General features: G+C 42.1%; 1 protein-coding gene across 2 annotated transcripts in view; it reads left to right on the forward strand.

Moving 5' to 3' along the window:
- The window catches only part of CAMKMT (calmodulin-lysine N-methyltransferase), a 373175-nt gene that overhangs the window by 19342 nt on the left and 332350 nt on the right, over positions 1–21483 (forward strand). For both annotated transcript variants that reach the window (XM_069954667.1, XM_069954666.1), the window contains exon 3: positions 956–1020. In XM_069954667.1, the coding sequence (XP_069810768.1) occupies positions 956–1020 (65 nt within the window). The remainder of the gene's footprint in view (positions 1–955; positions 1021–21483) is intronic.

A 21483-nucleotide genomic window follows, 5' to 3' on the forward strand; every position in this document is an offset into this window, starting at 1 on the left:
TATCAAAAATTTATTTTGGCCGGACTTCTCCTTTAACAAAGAGCATTGTCTCCTGGTAAGCTGCACAATGCACTATACTGTCAAAGCGACATGATACCACTATTCTATAGGTCAGTCTGAACACAACCATATGCAGGATTACGCTGATTTTCTGATTTTTTTTTTTCAATTGAAATACTTTTTTTTTTGCAGTTAGTTATTAATAAAATGTACCTTTTGTGACGCTTGTAACGGTTTTCGTTTTTTATCTACGGGGCCGTATGGCGCATAATTTTTTGCGTCATAATCTCTTGTTTTTATTAATACCATATTTGTGTGGGACGGACGTTTTGATTACTTTTTATTAAATTTATATATATATATATATATATATATATATATATATATATATATATTAACAAAAAAACGGTAATCCTCTTTTCGTTTACGCCGTTCGCCGTACGAAATGACGATTGTTTTATTTTAATAGATCGGACAATTTATTTATTTAGTTATTTTTATATGTTTTATTTATCAAATGGGAAAGGGGGGGGATTTTGACTTTTATTGTGGGAGGGGCTTTGGGGTATTGTAAAAAACATTTTTTAAAATTTTTTTTTTTTTTTTTTTTACACTTTTTAAGTCCCTTGGGGGACTTTTACATACAATTATTAGATTACATACACTGATCATGCTATGCCATAGGCCCCCATCTGCTATGAAGCGCGCTCTGCTCCGGAGAGCGCTTCATAGCTCCCTAGAGACCCAGGACGTAATTGTACATCCAGGGTCATCTGGTGACAGACTTCCAGGACGTACATTTACGTCCAGGGTCGTCTAGGGGTTAAAAAGAATTTAAAGTAGTTTTCCCGACAGGTACCCTTGCATACTCAAAGGGGTTAAGTATTAAATGTAAAAATAAAGGAGTAATTGTGTTATAGCATTAAATGTAATTTAATCTGATCTTTTATTTCAGGCAAAACAGCGGCGCCTTAAATGTTTCTGACATCCTGACGAGTTTTGACAACACTGGAAACGTGTGTAAGTCCCATTCCCATTGTGCCTCTAAATCCCCGGCATTGTTTTCTTGTCGTGCAGATTTACATGACAAAAGTGCAAAAAAAAAAAATGTTGTGATAATTTTTTGATATTTAATTGTTTTCCCGTCACTTGCGGATTTGTATAATTCACGCAGGTTTTTTTTTTTTTTTTTCCGTTAAGGATTTCTGAATGATCCGCATCCGTTTTGACAGGCTTTGCAACTATGAATGTAAAGGCAGCTGGTACATTCAGATAGATTAGGCCACCGAAAAGCCTTATGGAATGAGAAGCTAAAGCCTGCTAACTGAATACACTCAAAACAATTTGTATGCCCGGGGGCAAAAAGCTTTGTGAATGGCATATTTATCTCTGAGGTCAAATAAGAGGCAGATGTGCTAAGCTTTGTATAAATATGTCTACATTATAACCGTCTCCAAACTGGGGGAATTCCTCCCCCAAGAGAAGAAAAGTTGATGATGACAGGAGAGATCTGCGAGGGTGATGTGGCAAAAATAATAGCTGAAGGGTCATGTGCCAGCTGTGGAAATGCTGACTGTATGTTCCCGGACCTGTACCTGATGCTTCTTCTATATATACATCAGTTGCACTTTTGAGTTTTGAATGAACGACACCAGAATTTAGATATTTATTATATATAACAAAACTTTATAAAGAAAACAGTACCGGCTCTACCCATCAGGCACAGCTTCTATAGGGTTGCAAGGTGAGGTTGCATATACGAAAGACACTGTACGGGATGCTCCTCGTAGAATACAAAAACGTTCATAAATGTGTCCGTGGAGAAGAAAAAAGTAGGAGGGCACTCAGCAGTATGTGTAATCTTTATTCCATGTAAACTTTAAAATTCCTGCAGGTTCATCTGTAGTGGGCTTGGACGCCAACCATTAATTAGCACAAGCTATCACAACCGTTTCACGCGCATGCACGCTTCCTCAGCTTTTGTTTTAGATTAATTTTCAGGATAAGCTGCCATGTTTGTACACAAGGATTAGCACTGGATATGGCCAGTAGATGTCTTATTTATGCAACATTTTCTGCACATTTTGGCTCTGCAAGGTAAATCTGTAATGTTCATTTCTCCTAAAGCTGGTAGGTGAAGCCTAATATCTATGGTGTCTGCACACACAGAGGAGAAGATCCTGCACTGTCTTTGTTTACAGCCTGAAATGCAGCGTCATGGAAGCCATGATAAAGCTGTACTGAACAGTCTAAACTGTGTATACCATTCAGGAATGAGATCTGCCTGTGTACCCAGGCTCTCCCTCTCGTATAATTCCTCCATACAGTTGCTTTGCAGTTGCTTATTCCCTGAGCTGGCTACAGGACAGGGCTGGGGTTATTTTTTTAGGGTGGAAGGCAGTAGCAAGAAGGCAGGGGCATTCTTGATAACAGGAGAAGGAAGCATTTTTGTCTGATAAGATATATTACAAAGTTTTCTATATGTGCTTTGCCTGCACTTCTCCTTAAATATAGTGTCTAATTAAATACAAAATTGCCTAAAAGAATCCAAAGAGCGGTCACATTTTCATACTGAACTAATGTAATGTGAATAGTACATGGGGGGGGGGTATACTGGGACCCTCACTGTTTATCTATTCAGTAGTATCACTGTATTCCCTACTGTGATGAACGATAAGAAGGCAACAAACCCTAATGTTGCAGATGCAAGTTGACTTATTTTAGCTTAGAAATGACCTCTTGTCTCCAAATTAGTCTCTGAATCACTGCTCCTTGTCCAAAAATCTAATTTTATTCATATTATTATTGTGTGACAATGAGTTCCATAGTCTCACTGCTTTTACAGAAAAAAAATCTTTCCTCTAGGCTAGACTTAAATAGTTACAAGTATATGTGTAAGAAGAAATAAAACGAAACACTAGAAATATTTCTGTTCTGTCTATTCGTATATGTGTACTTTTTCATATGGCCCCTATGCCATATTTTTTCCGAACTGACTGTAGAACGACATCCCCCCCCCATTGTCAGGATTGTCTACGAGGCCCTTTGGATTCATTTTCAATGGGGGGGGGCGGAGTCTAACAAGGGGGGTGTCCTCTACTTCTAAAGCAAAAAAGGTTTCACCTTCATCACAGTCTGAGATTCATTTACTGTAGTATCCCTAGATGAATCGATTTTTCGTTTTGGGCCGATAAATAATCGCAAAGGAGCATTTTTGGGAACGACCTGAAATTGTTCACCATAACACACAGAATGATAGTCGTTACTAACAATCGTTACTAATATCGTTTACTCCTGATCCTAGAAAAAGAACGAACATTGTGCACATATACGGAAGATTAGCAAATATTTCGCGAACATTTAGCGAACATTAGCTCCCAGCTTTCATCAGCGCCCAAGGCAAGGCCGGATGGACTTCGCTGTTGGAAATCCCAGATTGCTACCCTTAGAGAAGCACCTCTGTGACCACCAATTGAAGAACTGAAGGAGTGCTGAAGTCCGGGACTAGGCACTCTTCCTCTGAGGTATGTGCCGGATTCAACCCTAGGACATAGTTCTGAAGTTGAGCAGGAACTGAGAATGGACTGAGATCCTTATAGCTTGAAGATCGCTAGGAAGTGGCAGATAGCCAGGGAGCACAGACGTGGTTGCTGACTGACAAACAACAACTGAGCAAAGAAGTGGGTAGGTGAAGACTATATATACCCTCAGGAGAACTTGCCAGAAGACTCCAGAGCCTGGGGGCTGAGCTTATAAATACAGGTGGACATTTGCATTCCTGCCACTAGAGGGAGCCCAATCCTTCAGGAGGCCAGCTCAGCAAGAGAAGCTGCCAGAGGACAAGCAGTCTGAGAGGACGATGATCACAAAATAGTGCAACCCAGAGCTGGTAGCAGGCAATGGACACGGCCACATGCTGTTGCAATAGCTTTAAAGTGTACCTGTCATGTCTGGTGCGTTTTAACAGATGCAATGTCCTGTGTATGTACGTGAGGAGCAGGACTGTATCTACCCATTCTATCATTGGTACCTCCCTGCAAACTCCGTCTCTTTGTCTGCTTTTCCTATGCTCCGCTACAGTGTGGATGCAGACTGGCCTCTGTGCTGCCTCCTATACACTTTATAGTCACTAAAAACAGCATCCTGCAATCCTACCTCACTGTAGCAAACCTTCAGAAGTTCCCAGACCATCACTGATAAGTCTAACATGTGAATCCAGCGTTTTCTGTGGCCAGAAAGTCTGTTTATTCCACAGGCTGTTTGTCTCCTCTTCTTCCTCACTCATCCCCCTCGGCCCCTTCCTTAGACTATAATGGGCAGTGCAGACCTGTCTATACTCTGCTTCTCTCTGATGTAGACAGATTATTTTTTTTTGAGCAGTTAAGGAGGATGGTTGGAACACTTGGAGTACAGAAGGAAACTCTTTTGCCTAATAAAACCTATTACAGAGTTTCTTATAATCACTTGCACTCTTGGTTTCTACGAAGATGTTTGAAATGGCTACACATTACGTTTCATCTTATCTGCAGCTTATTGATGTATTTTTATTAAGATTTTTATCAAAGAAAATGCGATGAATACAATTTATTCTTCTCTTATTCATGAAATTGTCAAAATATCTGCTCTCATGATGCCCATTTAAATCAATAGGTTGTTCATATAATGCACACTCTGACACCTCCGGATACTGTTTTAGTGACTTTACAAACCAGGCTGCCTTTTTTTTAACCCCCCTCAAGACAGAGCCTTTGATGCGCAAAAGTCCAGGTCAAATTAATGCAATGTTCCTCCCCGCCTTCTAAGAGCCATAGCGCTTTTATTTTTCTACCTACAGGGCTGGTTGGGGTGTAATTTTTTGCATCATGATCTTTAGTTTTTATTAATATCATATTGGTGTAACAGAAACATTTTGTTTGCTTTTTTCCTGATATATAATTTTGAGAAAATCTGCAATCCTGGTGGTGTTTTTTTTTTTAATTACGCCGTTCACCGCGCGGGAACAATAATGTAATATCTTAATAGATCGGACTATTCCGCACGCTAAGATATATAATATGTTTATTTATTTAAATATTTTTAATTTTTATAATGGGCAAGGGGGTATATTAAACTTTTATTTGGGGGGAGAGGATGTAAGGGTTTTTTTAATACTTAAAAAGAAAATGTTACTACATTTTTTTTAACACTTTTTTTTTTCACAGTAAACATGCAATCATTAGATTGCATGTACTGATCTATGCTATAGCATAGCATAGATCAGTATTATCGGCGATCTATGCATAGAGCATGCCTGAGAGCAGACTCTATGCACAGATCGCCGAACCGACAGGACGGAGGTAGGAGGCTTAACCCCCCCGTCGGTACATGCAAACGCGACCTCGGGGGTCCCGATCAATCAGTGGCACATGCTTATTCAGTCACTAAGTACCTTAAACGCCATGATTGCTATAGATGGTGGCGTTTAGGGGGGTTAATGAGATGCAGCTGCAGGATCACAGCTGCCTTGGATTACCTTCAGCTCCCGGGACACTGATGTGTGCGGGACCGCTCTCACTGCAGCTGTCCCGCACACATCATACCCCTTCAGTGTCAGGAACGGGCATATGTCTTCCTGCTGCACTTGGTATTAGAGGTGAGCGAACCGGCTGAGGTTCGGGTTCGTATGAACCTGAACTATCGGCTTCTGATTCCCGCTGTCTGCCCGCTCTGTGGAGAGGGTGGATACAACCTTGAGGACCGCCTGGAAAACTGGGATACAGCCATAGCCATAGGCTGTATCCCAGTTTTCTAGGCGGTCCTCAGGCTGTAGCCACCTTCTCCACGGAGCGGGCAGACAGCGGGAATCAGAAGCCGAGAGTTCAGGTTCATACGAACCTGAACCTCAGCCGGTTCGCTCATCCCTACTTGGTATGTGCAGCAGGAACGTATATCTACGTATTGCTGATGTAAGGGGGTTAATAAGGAGACTACAGATTGGGCTTCCAGAAAAATGCACATACATCATAAAGCTATTGTGTGACCATCGGGCGAACTTTTTTCTCGAAGTCCTATAGAGCTGCTATGAAGTCCATACTACTGGGTACTCCTTTGTGTGGCTATGTCTTACCTGCTTGATAAGGCAGAGAGCAGCAGAGGGAGCTGCAGTCACAGCACTTGTCACAGCCAACATGAGAGCTGAAAGGTAAGGCTGGGATATGTCGAATGTTGTGAGTTCAGGTTTTCATTGTTCTACTTGTGTACAGATATTTGGTTAGTTTTAGTCTGGTCTTGTTTTACCACTTTACTGTAAGACGTATAAGGAATACAAGGCGGCACATAAGTGGGAATCATACATGAAAGTAACAAGTGTTATTATATAAATATACAGCATGGAAAGAAATAATAAGTACAAGTCACCCGTAAATGAGGTTTTCATGCTCGTATTCATTCTATAGATCTCTATGTATCTCTGATGTTGTGCAGTCACTTTTACCCATGCATTTAAATTGGGCAGATTAATTTTCTAATACAGGGCTTCTTACCGAAATATTTTTCCCTAGAAGCAATGCATGAATGATAATAGATAAGTAGACAATAGATAAACTTATTATTAGTGGTTGTCAGGTGTGCAGGGATTTCTGTATGCATCGGAAACAGTATAATGAAAATCCTGCAGAACACAGGGTTAATTCTCCTCTGATCTGTTCCATTTTCAGCAGGGGAATAAGAAAGGGGTTGAGCTAAGTTAAATGGCAGAGCTAATCAGTCTTGGGCCGTTTTACATGGTCCGATATTGAGGAGGAAGCGAGTGCTGACCTGTTAGGTGATCGCTCGCTCCTTCCTTGTTCCCAGGTCACTGTCTGTGCTATTACACACACAGACAGTGAGCTGGAGGGGCCGTGGGGAGCTGTGGGAGGCCCATTGAAGAGACTGGCGGGCTGCTGACGCCGCTCGTATTGCACAGGATGGGCAGGAGACTATCGCTATTGTTAACGTATTAATAGAACATGTTGAATGACAACAATCAGTCAACATCGTACATGAGCTAATACACCAAGCGATTATCAACCATAATGGCCGGTAATTTGTCAAGTACAGACGATAATCGCTTGGTGTAATAGGGCCCTTAGTGTCCTGCTGCAGATAGGGCAGAGGGAAAGGCTCCTGTTGCTGATAGGACAGAAGGGGGAGGCTACTGCTGCAGATAGGGCATAGAGGGGAGGCTCCTGCTGCTGATAGGGCAGAGGGGGAAGGCTCCTGCTGCTGATAGGGCATAGAGGGGAGGCTCCTGCTGCTGATAGGGCAGAGGGGGAAGGCTCCTGCTGCTGATAGGGCAGAGGGAAAGGCTCCTGCTGCTGATAGGGCAGAGGGGGAAGGCTTCCACTGAAGATAGGGCAGAGGGGGGAGGATCCTGCTGAGCATAGGGCATAGGGGGAGAATCCTGCTGCGCATAGCGGGGAGGATCCTGCTGTGCATAGGGCAGAGAGGGGGCAGGATCCTGCTGCACATAGGACAGGGGGGGAGGCTCCTGCTGCTGATAGGGCAGAGGGGGAAGGCTCCTGCTGCTGATAGGGCAGAGGGGGAAGGCTCCTGCTGCTGATAGGGCAGAGGGGGGAGAATCCTGCTGCGCATAGCGGGGAGGATCCTGCTGCGCATAGGGCAGAGGGGGGAGGATCCTGCTGTGCATAGGGCAGAGGGGGGGCAGGATCCTGCTGCACATAGGACAGGGGGAAGGCTCCTGCTGCACATAGGGCAGAGGGGGGAGGCTTCCGCTTCAGCCACTTGTTTTACGGCCAGACACAAGACTGAAAAGAACAGTGATCTTTTTTTCTTCCTCATATTGCTCAGGTCGGTCCCTGTCTTCATTAGGGCTCACAGTCTCAATTCACGTTCACCTATCTGTATGTTTTGGGGTGTACCTACAGGGGACTCGTATAAAGACAAGGAGAACTTACAAATGCCTTTTGGATATTGTCCTTGGTGGGATTTGAACCCAGGCAAGACTACGCAGCTAACTACTGAGCCACTGTGCTGCCCATCCTCATTTAAAGAATTATGCCCGTATCAAAAGTTATTCCCTATAAATCCCTTTATCATGGAATATAAAAATGAAAAGTGGGGGTGAAACAGAAGGACCCCCACTACTTCCTGAACTCGGCAATGGTCGAAAGCCCCATAGAGAATCAATGAAGCACTGGCTGCACAAGCACACTACCACCCTATTCATTTGCGGGACAGGATCGGTGGGGGCTCCGTTGATCTAATCCCAACAAACCAGCTAGTTGTCCCACACACTGTGGATAACTTGGATCTTGGGATAACTAATAATTCTCTTTATGTTAATAGTTTTGCAGTGTATCAATGTGTTTGGCCCCTATTTGGGAATTACTAATGATCTTCATTTTCTAATGTCTAGTAGCCGGACTGATGGGCGTTAGACATGGAACATTATGAGCACTGTCACATTGTGTCTGAAGCCCTCCGCTTCCTCACTCCATTGAGCTTTGGGTCCACATTACACACAATGAATACAACCCCGCTCAGACCTACATCTTGTACCCAACAATGGAGCCAGTGTTCATGGACCCGGAAAGGTGAAGCTCTATTGAGCTCTACGGAGACATTTTTACATATCGGCTTATTTTATATATCTCTTTATTTAAGCCTACGTAGCATGTTAACTTGTCTTGTTGTTGGCGTGTGTATGCGGCGATAATCTTACTAAGACAATAACTTTTTCTTTTTTAGTGTTTTCCTTTTTTTTTTTTTTCTTTTTTTGTATAAGCTGACACTTGAATCGTGCCAAAGAGCTAAACCGAGCCGTCAGCCTTTTCGAGAGTTAATGTTTTGCTCTCGTAGCGCATTGTGTGTCTAAAGAGAGAGCATTATGAAGCTATTTTACTGAAACTAGAATCATTGTTAGTTACTCGAGCTTTCTATTCACATTAAAATACAGGTAATCACGCATTTAATTAACGGATTTGTCTCTTGAGTGGTAGTCATGTTTAGTTTACAGGTGGAATGGCTTGATGTTTTGTACCATTTATTCATTCAGACTCCCGTTGGTTCTGTAACAATTATAAATGTTGTCATTCAGCTTAAAATATCACACTCATTGAAAGGGACAGACGTACTGAACTCGCTTAAGCACAGACATTAAGAACAATCATTATGTTTGTAGTTTTTTTGCATCAAAGAAAATGCAGTGCCCTCGTGAACCTGACTATCCAAACTAGCTCATTACTGTGAACTGTCTTTTTGTTGTTGCCTGTTTTTACTTTTTTTTTTTTTGCTTTGTATATTCAGGTTATAAGACTTTGTGCTCAGATGTGAAAGTGTTTTTATTTGTTTATTATTATTTATTTTAAACGAAGGAGTTTTGCAAAAAGTTGTGGTTAAAAATATAAGAACTGTTACTTTTTTTTAAATCCACTATAGTTTTTTTTTTATCTAAAATTATTTCACAGTACATTTTTATAGGGGTCAGGTATTGCAGTTACTGGGAAACCTCTACTTTTTTTCTGTAGCATAATGATTTTTATTGTCTTTTAGTGCTTGGCACTATAACAGTTTGCTCCCTTTTGGTGCCCAGATTTCTACTAAGCCTGTCCTTTTAGATATAGAGTTTTTACAGTTTGGTCACCATGTGCACCTTTCCCTTAATAGTCAGGTGGGTACAATTTTTTTTTCAAAAGGGGTGTAATCATGACGCTGATGGGTGTGAATCATGCACCGAGGTGTGAATATGAGGTTAAGGAGGTGTGACTATAAGGCTGAGGGTGGATGAATTAGACTCTGGGAGGTTGTGAGTATGAGGCTGAGGAGGTGTGAGAATAAGTCTCCTGGAGCCCATAGTAATTGACTGCCGAATCAGGATCAGACTCTTTGTGGTGCTACAGTAAAGGGGAGTGTTGTGAGATCAACTGCAATGTAGTGGTGTATATAGTGGTGTATATAGAAAGTAGGTCCAACGAGGTTAACCTAGAAAAAAAACTCCCATTCCCCAAGGAGAATGAATCTATAGAAGATAACAGAAGGGACTAGGTCCTCAAGTACGACACTTTAATAAAGTAAAGAATAGTAGACATAGGGTAAGTTTATAGAATGCAATTAACCCTTAGAGGACCGGGCCAATTTCAATTTTTGCGTTTTAGTTTTTCCCTCCTTGTGCTTAAAAGGCCATAGCATTTGCATTTTTTCACCTAGAAACCCACATGAGCCCTTATTTTTTGCGCCACTAATTGTACTTTGCAATGACAGGCTGATTTTTTTTTATAAAGTACACTGCGAAACCAGAAAAAAATTCAGAAAAAAAAAACCACATTTCTTTTATTTGGTTTTTTTACGCCATTCGCCCTGGGGTAAAACTGACTTGTTATATATGTTCCTCAAGTTGTTACGATTACAACGATACGTAACATGTATAACTTTTATTGTCTCTGATGGCCTGTAAAAAATTCAAACCATTGTTAACAAATATATGTTTCTTAAAATCGCTCCATTCCCAGGCTTATAGCGCTTTTATCCTTCAGTCTATGGGGCTGTGTCAAGTGTTATTTTTTGCGCCATGATGTGTTCTTTCTATTGGTACCTTAATTGCGCATATGCAACTTTTTGATCACTTTTTATTACAATTTTTGCACTTTGTTTTTTTTTTGCGCTTACGCCATTTACCGTGCAAGATCAGGAATGTGATTAATTAATAGTTTGGGCGATTACGCACGCTGCAATAGCAAACATGTTTATTTTTATTTATAACATGGGAAAAGGGGGGTGATTCTGACTTTTATTAGGGGAGGGGGCTTCTTATTGATAATAACACTTATTTTATTTTTTTTACAGGGTTAGGGTTATTCCCCCTGGGGTTAGGGTTATTCCCCCTGGGGGACTTCTAGTATAAGTGCACTGAGCTCTCATTGAGATCTATGCTGCATTGATATGCAGCATAGACCGATGAGATAGGCACATCGATTGCTTCCGGCTGCTGCAGCTGGAAGCAATCGAGTGCCGAGCCGGGATGAGCGCCATTACGACGCAGACCCCGGACAGAGTAAGATGTGTGGATCGCTCCTCTGGGACAACGTCCACCCAACTAGACACCAGGGATGGCTTCATTCAAGTAATCGGAAGGGTACATCCAGGGTTACCTAGGGGTTAAAGGAGAAGTCCAGCAAATTTTTTTATTAAAGTATTGTACTGACCCCCAAAAGTTGTACAAATCACCAATATACACTTATTACGGGAAATGCTTATAAAGTGTTTTTTTCCCTTCACTTACTACTGCATCAAGGCTTCACTTCATGGATAACATGGTGATGTCACGACTAGGGATGTCACGATACCAAAATTTTGAGTTCGATACCAATACCAACTTTTTTATTTCGATACTCAATACCATTTCGATACTTAGCGTATAACCCCCCCCAATAATAACTCAATATAATGCCCCCCCCCCTCAACTGCAGATATAACACTCCCCAATGTTCACTATGTAATATACCTGACATGTTATCTATATTCTTCAGGTCCGCACTATTACAATGGTACAATATATTTTCATTTTAATTTACCACTTACACTGTACAAATGTTACAAAAGTTATGTTTTTTTTGTTTGTTTTTTAAATACATGTGTTAAAAATTGCTGTTTTCTGATTCCCATATCTTTCAGCCTGTAGGGCTGTCTGAGAGTCTTTGCGCGCAATGATTTGCAGCTTTGATTGGTACCATGTTTGGATATATGACTTTTTTTGGAACACTGTATACTGTGCGAGATTGGGAAGGTGATCATTTAAATGTGCAATTACGCATGTGGTGATGCCAATATTTCCCCCTTTTTTTGTTTTTATTATAGTAGTTGGGGGTAGTAGTAGTATGGCTGACTCACAGCATAGTATGTTGGGGGTAGTAGTTGTATGGGTCACACACAGTATAGTATGTTGGGGGTAGTAGTTGTATGGCTAACACACAGTATAGTATTTTGGGGGTAATAGTAGTGAAGCTGACTCACAGTATATTATGTTGGGGGTAGTAGTAGTACGGCAGATGCACAGTATAGTATGTTGGGGGTAGTAGTAGTACGGCAGATGCACAGTATAGTAGGTTGGGGGTAGTAGTATGGTAGATGCATAGTATAGTAAGTTGGGGGTAGTAGTAGTAGTATGGCAGATGCCAGTATAGTAGGTTGGGGGTAGTAGTAGTAGTATGGCAGATGCATAGTAAGTTGGGGGTAGTATGGCAGATGCCAGTATAGTAGGTTGGGGGTAGTAGAAGTATGGCAGATGCACAGTGCAGTATGTTGGGGGTACTAGTAGTATGGCAGATGCCAGTATAGTAGGTTGGGGATAGTAGTAGTAGTATGGCAGATGTACTGTACAGTATGTTGGGGGTACTAGTAGTATGGCAGATGCCAGTATAGTAGGTTGGGGGTAGTAGTAGTACGGCAGATGTACAGTACAGTATGTTGGGGGTACTAGTAGTATGGCAGATGCCAGTATAGTAGGTTGGGGGTAGTAGTAGTAGTATGGCAGATGCCAGTATAGTAGGTTGGGGGTAGTAGTAGTAGTATGGCAGATGCCAGTATAGTAGGTTGGGGGAAGTAGTAGTAGTAGTATGGCAGATGCATAGTAAGTTGGGGGTAGTATGGCAGATGCCAGTATAGTAGGTTGGGGGTAGTAGTAGTACGGCAGATGTACAGTACAGTATGTTGGGGGTACTAGTAGTATGGCAGATGCCAGTATAGTAGGTTGGGGGTAGTAGTAGTAGTAGTATGGCAGATGCACAGTGCAGTATGTTGGGGGTACTAGTAGTATGGCAGATGCCAGTATAGTAGGTTGGGGGTAGTAGTAGTAGTATGGCAGATGTACAGTATGTTGGGGGTACTAGTAGTATGGCAGATGCCAGTATAGTAGGTTGGGGGTAGTAGTAGTAGTAGTAGTAGTATGGCAGATGTACAGTGCAGTATGTTGGGGGTACTAGTAGTATGGCAGATGCCAGTATAGTAGGTTGGGGGTAGTAGTAGTAGTATGGCAGAGGTACAGTACAGTATGTTGGGGGTACTAGTAGTATGGCAGATGCCAGTATAGTAGGTTGGGGGTAGTAGTAGTAGTAGTATGGCAGATGTACAGTGCAGTATGTTGGGGGTACTAGTAGTATGGAAGATGTACAGTGCAGTATGTTGGGGGTAGTAGTAGTAGTATGGCAGATGTACAGTGCAGTATGTTGGGGGTAGTAGTAGTAGTATGGCAGATGTACAGTACAGTATGTTGGGGGTACTAGTAGTATGGCAGATGCCAGTATAGTAGGTTGGGGGTAGTAGTAGTAGTATGGCAGATGTACAGTGCAGTATGTTGGGGGTAGTAGTAGTAGTATGGCAGATGTACAGTACAGTATATTGGGGATAGTAGTTGTATGGCTGACATATAGCTATACAACTACTATGCCCAACATACTATACTAGTGTTATGTGTCAGCCATACAACTACTATCCCCAACATACTATACTGGTGCTGACCCAGCACTAGTATAGTACATTGGGGATAGTAATAGTTGTAGTGGAGCAGAACCTTCACCTCCTGCTCCATGCTGCCCGGTCCCGGCGTCACTCTCCTTGCTCCGTTGTGACTCCCGGCCCCCGCACACAGGCCGCAGCCTCCTCACCTCCTGCTCCATGCTGCCCGGTCCCGGCGTCACTCTCCTCGCTCCGTTGTGACTCCCGGCCCCCGCACACAGGCCGCAGCCTCCTCACCTCCTGCTCCATGCTGCCCGGTCCCGGCGTCACTCTCCTCGCTCCGTTGTGACTCCCGGCCCCCGCACACTGGCCGCAGCCTCCTCACCTCCTGCTCCATGCTGCCCGGTCCCGGCGTCACTCTCCTCGCTCCGTTGTGACTCCCGGCCCCCGCACACAGGCCGCAGCCTCCTCACTACGGGACAATCTCCAAAGCAATCGGCTGCTGCGCACGGAGCGGCTCGGATGCTGCTGACACACCGGCATCTACACAGTTAAATAGCCGGTTTAACTGTGTAGATGCCGCTGTGTCAGCAGCATCAGAGCCGCTCCGTGCGCAGCAGCCGATTGCTTTGGAGATTGTCCCGTAGTGAGGAGGCTGCGGCCTGTGTGCGGGGCCGGGAGTCACAACGCAGTACAGTCCAGTATGAATACCGCTCCATAGTGACAGCGGCATGCCGTACCCGGGCGGCCCCCGCTGGTTGCTGGGGAGGGGGAGAGAGATGTCCGAGATGACACCTGGACCAGGCAGCATGGAGAAGGAGTTGGTGAGCCGCGCGGGGGGTGGGGAGCAGACAGAGCACGGCTGGTGCTAAGCTAGCTGCCCGCCGTGTTCTCTGCACTATACTCTATGTTAAGCTGCGCTATTGCACATCTTAACATAAAGTATCGATACCAGGAAATCCTGGTACCGAACCGTTTTTTTGCCCCGAATATCAATATTAGTATCGATATTTCGGTGCATCGTGCATCACTAGTCATGACCCGACTCCCAGAGCTGTGCGGGCTGTGACTGCTGGAGAGGATGATGGCAGAGGGATGCTCAGTGTCCCTCCAGTGTCCTGTGTCCCTCAGTGTCCCCCTGCCATCATCCTCTCCAGCAGCCACAGCCCGCACAGCTCTGGGAGTCGGGGCATGACATCACTATGTTATCCAGGAAGTGACATCACCATGTTATCCAGGAAGTGACATCACCATGTTATCCAGGAAGTGAATCCTTGATGCAGTGATAAGTGCAGGATAAAAAGCACTTTATAAGCATTTCCCAAAATAAGTGTATATTGGTGATTTGTAACTTTTGGGTAGCAATACAATACTTTAATAAAAAATTTCACTGGACTTCTCTTTAAGTAAGTGTACATCTAAAATTAAAATAAGAGTTTCTATTATTTTAATTTTTCGGTGTACACTTAATTGCATTTTATCAGGTTTACCCTATGTCTACTACTATTCTTTACTTTAATAAAGTGTCATGCGCACATTTATAGGGATGTCGAGAGAGATAAGATCTTGTATGCTGTCGTATTTTTATTTTTTTTGTATTTTTTATTTTATTTAGCTACTATAATTTTATCAACCAAACATTAAGCAATGAAGTTAGAGTTCTAATAGTGCTTTTTAAGGGCTAATTACACACGTGTGCAGAATTCGGTCCGTGCACGGATGTTGTTCTGCAGACTGGAATCCGGAGCTCCCAGCATCATGTTTAATTTAAAAAGTTTAAAAGTTTGAACAGATGTGTTAGTACACTAGCGCAAACTTTCAGACAGTATTAGAGCTCCCGACATCATAATTAAAGGGGTACTCCGACAAAAAATATTTTTCTTTCAAATCAACTGGTTTTAAAAACTTATATAGATTTGTAATTTACTTCTGTTTTAAAATCTTAAGTCTTCCCATAGTTATCAGCTGCTGTATGTCCTGCAGGAAGTGGTGGATTCTTTTCACTCTGACACAGTGCTCTCTGCTGCCACCTCTGTCCGAGACAGGAACTGTCCAGAGCAGTAGCAAATTCCCATAGAAAATCTCTCCTGCTCTGGACAGTTCCTGACATGGAAAGAGGTGGCAGCAGAAAGCATGGTGTCAGTGAAACCAGTTGATTTGAAAGAAAAAGATTTTTGGCAGAGTACCCCTTTAATCATGCTGCTGGGAGCTCCAAGGTCCAGTCTGCAGAACACTGTCCATGCACGGACGGAATTCTGTGGACGTTTGCATTAGCCCTTACTTGCAGCTTATACTATTTCTACCTACCTGTTATAACACCTTCCTGTGAATACCCAAATATCATATTGAATGGAGCCAGAAAGTGTTTTGAATTCGGGATATGTCATAGTTTAAATGACAAAATGGATTTTTGTATACACAATGATTGTGATCTGTATTTCTCTGCGAGCCGAACGATCTATACAAGGTCGTTTCTTCAGTCAACAGCAGCTGACAGAGGCCAGAAACCTTGAGCCTTACAAACTATAAATTCCCTTTTTAAATGTAATATTTTTTCTCCACAATAGTGAATTATGTATTTGATGTTTAGATTATTGCAAAAATAAACAGCAGTCAGCGATGCGTCTGTTTGACCTTCGCTCGTCGCGCACGTTTTTGTATTCATTTTGTGTATGGTGTGTATAGAGTTTTTGTTTTTTTTTTCTCTTGTGTTCATTTCTTTTTTTTTTCAAGGGCAAATATAGATGTCATCAGATTTCAGGACACCTCATCCTCTCCCTATTTTTTGCTAAATATGTTATTATTTATTATTATACATTATTTAGTATCATCATCAAGTTAAAAGGTGTGCTCCAGTGTTTATCCTTATTATATTGCTGGGGTTGGTAAAAAAAACAAAAAAATTATACTCACCTTACCCCCTCCCCCTGCACTCCTCAGCTCCTATTTGGTCCTGTAGTTCTCCCAATGCTTGTCTCTTCTCTCTGCTTTTATGTCAAGAGATCAGAAAACGACCTCCCTGCTCAGCCAATCATTGATCTAGGCAGGACACTGGTGTGGGCAGTGATAGGCTGAGTGAAAAGGTCCTGCTCTCTCCTCTTGTTCCAAAAGCAGTCCCTGGAATATAATAATTAAAATAACTGAAATATTAAAGTTTTTTTTTTTTTTTAACTCAGTCACACTGAGTTAAAAAAAAAGTAAGTATTACTCACCTGTCTGGTAATGGTGCCAGCATTTCTGCTCATCACCACTTCTTGGTCCCCATTGGGACACAAGGAAATGCCCACTCAGCAAGTTACTTAAAGCGACTCTGCACCTACAATCTGATTTCACCAAACCGCTTGTACCGTGGGATAGCTGCTTTTAATCCAAGATCTGTCCTGGGGTCCGTTCGGCATGTGATGCAGTTATTGCCTAGATTGTGTATGCATTAGGCTGGCACCACCTCTCCGTCCCTCCTCCCCACCCTCCTTATCATTAGGAATGCTCCAGGCAGATTGTCTCCTATTCATCAGCTGTGTGAATACTAAACATGGGCTGGATCGTTAAGGCACCTGTGCAATGTTCAGCATGGAGAAAATGTTCAAGTGAAATTCCTAATGATGAAGAGGGTGGGGAGGAGGGACAGAGGGGTGGTGCATAGTTAGGGCACAGATACTCTTAGCCCTGGCCATAGGGCACGGGGCTGCAAGTTCAAAAGTTGCTTTTTAGGACAATAACTGCATCACCTGCCGAACGGACCCCAGGACAGATCTTGGATTAAAAGCAGCTATCCGAAGGTACAAGGTTTGGTGGGTCATATTGTGGGTACAGAGTCGCTTTAAGGAGACTGCACTGTGGCATTCCTCGCTGTAATTGACATGTCAATTCTTTGGGCGGAAAGCGGATCCGTGGCGAAACATTCCGCATGTGAATTCCACTGTGTGAACTACAGAGTGTAAATCCCATTGAACACAATGGGACATTGCTCTGTACCTATATTACAGGCTGAATTTCAAGCAAAATAAGCATGAAATTAAGCGTGAATTCCACTTGAAATTCCTCGCCTATTCCTCAATGTGAACATACCAGAAGTGGAATTGCATACAACATTGCTGCTTACCTCTGGGTCCTGCTCCTGGCCCAGCAAATCTAAACGGAGCAGTGAGGTATACAGTGTATATCATGCCGCTTAGTGTACTGTACTTCGTGCTATTGTACTTAATTCACCCAAAATAAAAAACCCAAAAATTCAGATTCAGTCTAATTTAAACTTTTGACAAACATTGGAGCGAAATTGATTCTAAACAAATTCATTCTCATCAGTCCTCCTAATAGCTATATGACAAAAAAAAATATTTCATTAAAGTAGCTATGAATCCATTGAACACATGAGGGGCATATTGTTCTATTGCCTTGTTTCTTTTTTTTTTTTTTTTTTTAAACGATATTTTATTAGTGGCTTATGTAATATTTGAACATACATATTGAAAATTCATTACATATTCAAAAAGAAAGTCGCTCACAGGCAACAAAGGATTGTATGTCTACAATATCATACAGATACAATGAGCCTTTGTAATAACCTTAAAAGATATATTATCATATACAATACAACGTAGTCTTACCAAAAACATAAGTAGAAAAACAGTCATTTATAATATCACCTTAAAACATGGTATAGATGTCAGATATTCAAATATGCTACCATTAGAATGGACAGAAATGTCTTTAACAGAGAAAGGGAAAAGATTAAGATATTTGGAGTGCTCCCAGAGTTCCCTTTTGGGCGGCCATGCAATACCAATCAGTGTCCTTAAATTGATTAATGACAGAGTCTCTCTCTTCCATAGTAAAATCATGAATTAGAAATTGTGTCCATTTGGACATAAATGTTTTTGTTGATTTTTCTTTGGTGCGCAATACATCCAAAAGTTCCCAATGAAAGATCTCCTTCAGAGTGGAGATTACCTCAGAAATGTCTGGTAGAGTATCCAGTATCCAGTGTCTTAATAAACATTTCAGGGAAACTAATAGAGTTAAATGAATTCCTTTAGAAGTAAGTAATTTAGGAGAGGGAGTAGTAGAGTCTATATCAATAATATTGCCTTCTTTCATGTACTTTGTATATGTACCTAAATAGCAGCCTTTCTATCAACAGTCACATGACATTGACCAATTTGCCGAAATTTTTTGTTCTGCTTTGGCTAACAGGTCTAACATACCGTTCGCACCCTGGGCAGCACATCTAGCTGACAAATCCATGTTAATCCATTGCTCTCTACTTTCTCCATCCCAGTCTGTACAGCAAAGTCGAACCAGGTGATGTCCACTTTTTGTGCCTGCTCTAATAGCTAGTCATATAAAAATATATTTTACAATAAAAAATATGTTTGGATTATACATAACTATGCATTTCCTGACCATACATTCACTTCAATCACCGTTTTTTTTTAAATTTTTTATTATACTTTGTTGAATCTGAGCTTTAGCAAAGGCCATGAAATACACAACGTAAACATCATTGACTGGGCGTTTGTAAGGTCTGGTTCATCAGACATTTTCTAAGATTGCAAAGGAATAAAAGGTTTAAGTGGTACAACCAGTAAACACTATAGTTAGCCTCAGACAAGTATAGTTTGCCCACCTACACACAACTTTTTTTCTTCTTTCTTTGAAACAAAATACCCCTACCTGATCTGCGGCTTTTATTCCTCTATTAAGTAAAGCATGGTACCTGCTGTCTGAGACGCTTATAATTATTTAAGTATACCAAGAGGACCATCTATACATTTACTTTCCCACAGTTAACATTTTCTATAAAGACATAGGCTTGAGCAATAAAGTGCTTCCTGACAGCTCCTTGTATGCAGATTGGAGAGAACCTCGCATTCGCTGCTTACTGAGTGATCGCGCTTGTACAATCCATGTTCCTTGGCTCACCTACACATAAGTATACAGCGTACGCCCACTGGGTGAAATACATTCCCTTTTTTCTTTTTCTAATATTCTCCCTCCAGCGGCAACAGAATTAAGCAGTGTGGCTTAAGTATCCTACTAAAGATACACTACAACTGCTAAAGAAAAATACTGAATAAAGAATAGGCTACACGTGCAATGGTTCTTAGGCAGGGATGACAATTTACTGGAGGGGGTTGTGATACACATGGTACCGATTTCCGGCAGGATCGTATGTGGATTTATCATTGTAAGTTATTTATTATTTGTGGATTTTAATAGATTTTTTACCCTTTTTTGCTAGTCATTTGTCATGTGTGCCTGCGCCCAATTGATCAAAATGGTTTACGTTCCTTATAAGTAGCTTAGATGTTAGTGCTTTTTGAAGTGGGGTTCGTGCTGGAGTGAGAGTGTGCAAAAAATTGCAAGATTGTTTTATAAATTAGCTACCACTGGTAAAGTTAAAGTAATATTGTATCCACTAAAACAGGGTTAGTGTAAAAAATGATCTGTTAATCAGCAGCAGAGTCAGTGAGGCGTGGCCTACAGCTTCTGTGCCCAAGGCCTGCAGTGCCTCTCTTTTCTCCTAATGACAAGGGGGGCAGGGAGGAAGAAAGTAGAGGCGGCGCAGGCCTAGGACACTCAAGCTCTAGGCCACGCCTCATTGACTTGGCTGCTGCAGATTAAAAGATCATTCTTTATCCTAACCAAAGCACCAGGGGCATTTTAAAAGACACGGCAAGGTCTTACTCTACTCAGATGGACATTACCATTATCGCTTTAACTTGATGCTAGGGATGAAATAACTTTTTACCCAAATGGCAGTTTACAAAAACATACTTATACAAAAGGCTTTATAAATCCAATGAGAAATGAAAGCCCAGGATCTCTAGATGGATATTACTTTTAAATTAAAGTGTCACTGTCCTTACAAAAAACTTTTGACATGTAATAAAGATATCTAAAAAGTTTTAATCGGACCGGGTACCGAGACCTGTACCAATTGGGAGACCGAGCGGGGAGAAAACGCTTTGAGCTAGAAAAATGTCATGATTCTACCCACCTTCTCAACAAAAATGTCCTGTCTACGTGCATAATCCATAATATTGTGATGCTGCCCCAACCATAAATAAATCCACAAATGAGGCCCCACAAGTGATTTTGCCAGCAAAGTTCCCCCATAGTGCCCTCAACCTGACCATATTTAACCCACTCCCATTCTTTCATTACACTCCGCAGTCCATACTTTAAATTGCACTTACAGTGTATGGTTTTATCATTGGTATCCCATAAACAACAGGAGCATTAAAGGAGAAGTCCGAACATTTTGAAAATCCGTCAGCCGGCAGGGGGGGAATTTGATAACGAGTACACACTTGCCTCTCCCTGTGCCTGCGGTGAGTGACTGGATCGGCCTCTGGACACTTGCCGGAGGTCATTTTGTTTGATGATGTCACTAGTCGGGGAAAATGCCTGTCCTGGCTGATGGACCGGCTGCTTAGTGCCTGTCAGTGACTGGAGCTGTAATTGTAATGCCATATTGTAATGGCTTCACTAAATATACAAAATATAACATCCTTATTACGCTCTGCCCCAGTCCAGTCCATCAGCCGGGTCATGGCGTGGAGATCCCGGAGCCCGGCGTGGGTCCCGAGGCTGGTCCCACGCTGGTCCAACACGGGCACAGGCAGAGGTAAGTTCGTACCTGTAATCAAATTCCCCCCTGCCCCTTCTGGCTGGCAGATTTTAAAAATATCTGGACTTCTCCTTTAATGCTGGGTACAGAAGACCGTTCTGACCGATAAAGAAAAACATTTGAAATCGTTTAAGTAAATCTCCTCTTTTTTGTTGTTTTTAACTTAGAAATTCCTATTAAATGTCTGTTTCACATTCAAAGTTTGTTTGAATGTCCCACTGACTTGAATATGTAGAGCTGCATACACGTTCCGTTATCATTGTCTGTTCCTGGACGATGTGCTACGGACCAGAATTCAGAGCTCCCGGCATTATGAGTGATGATACCGGGAGTTTCAAGTCCTTAGCATATCGTCCTTGCTAGCAATTGCTGTAAGTGGTTGATCGGTAAGGATCCACCAGTTACAGGCCATGTACTAGAAA

This window comes from Dendropsophus ebraccatus, chromosome 15, assembly GCF_027789765.1.
Source record: "Dendropsophus ebraccatus isolate aDenEbr1 chromosome 15, aDenEbr1.pat, whole genome shotgun sequence".
In the NCBI taxonomy this organism is placed as follows: Eukaryota; Metazoa; Chordata; class Amphibia; order Anura; family Hylidae; genus Dendropsophus; species Dendropsophus ebraccatus.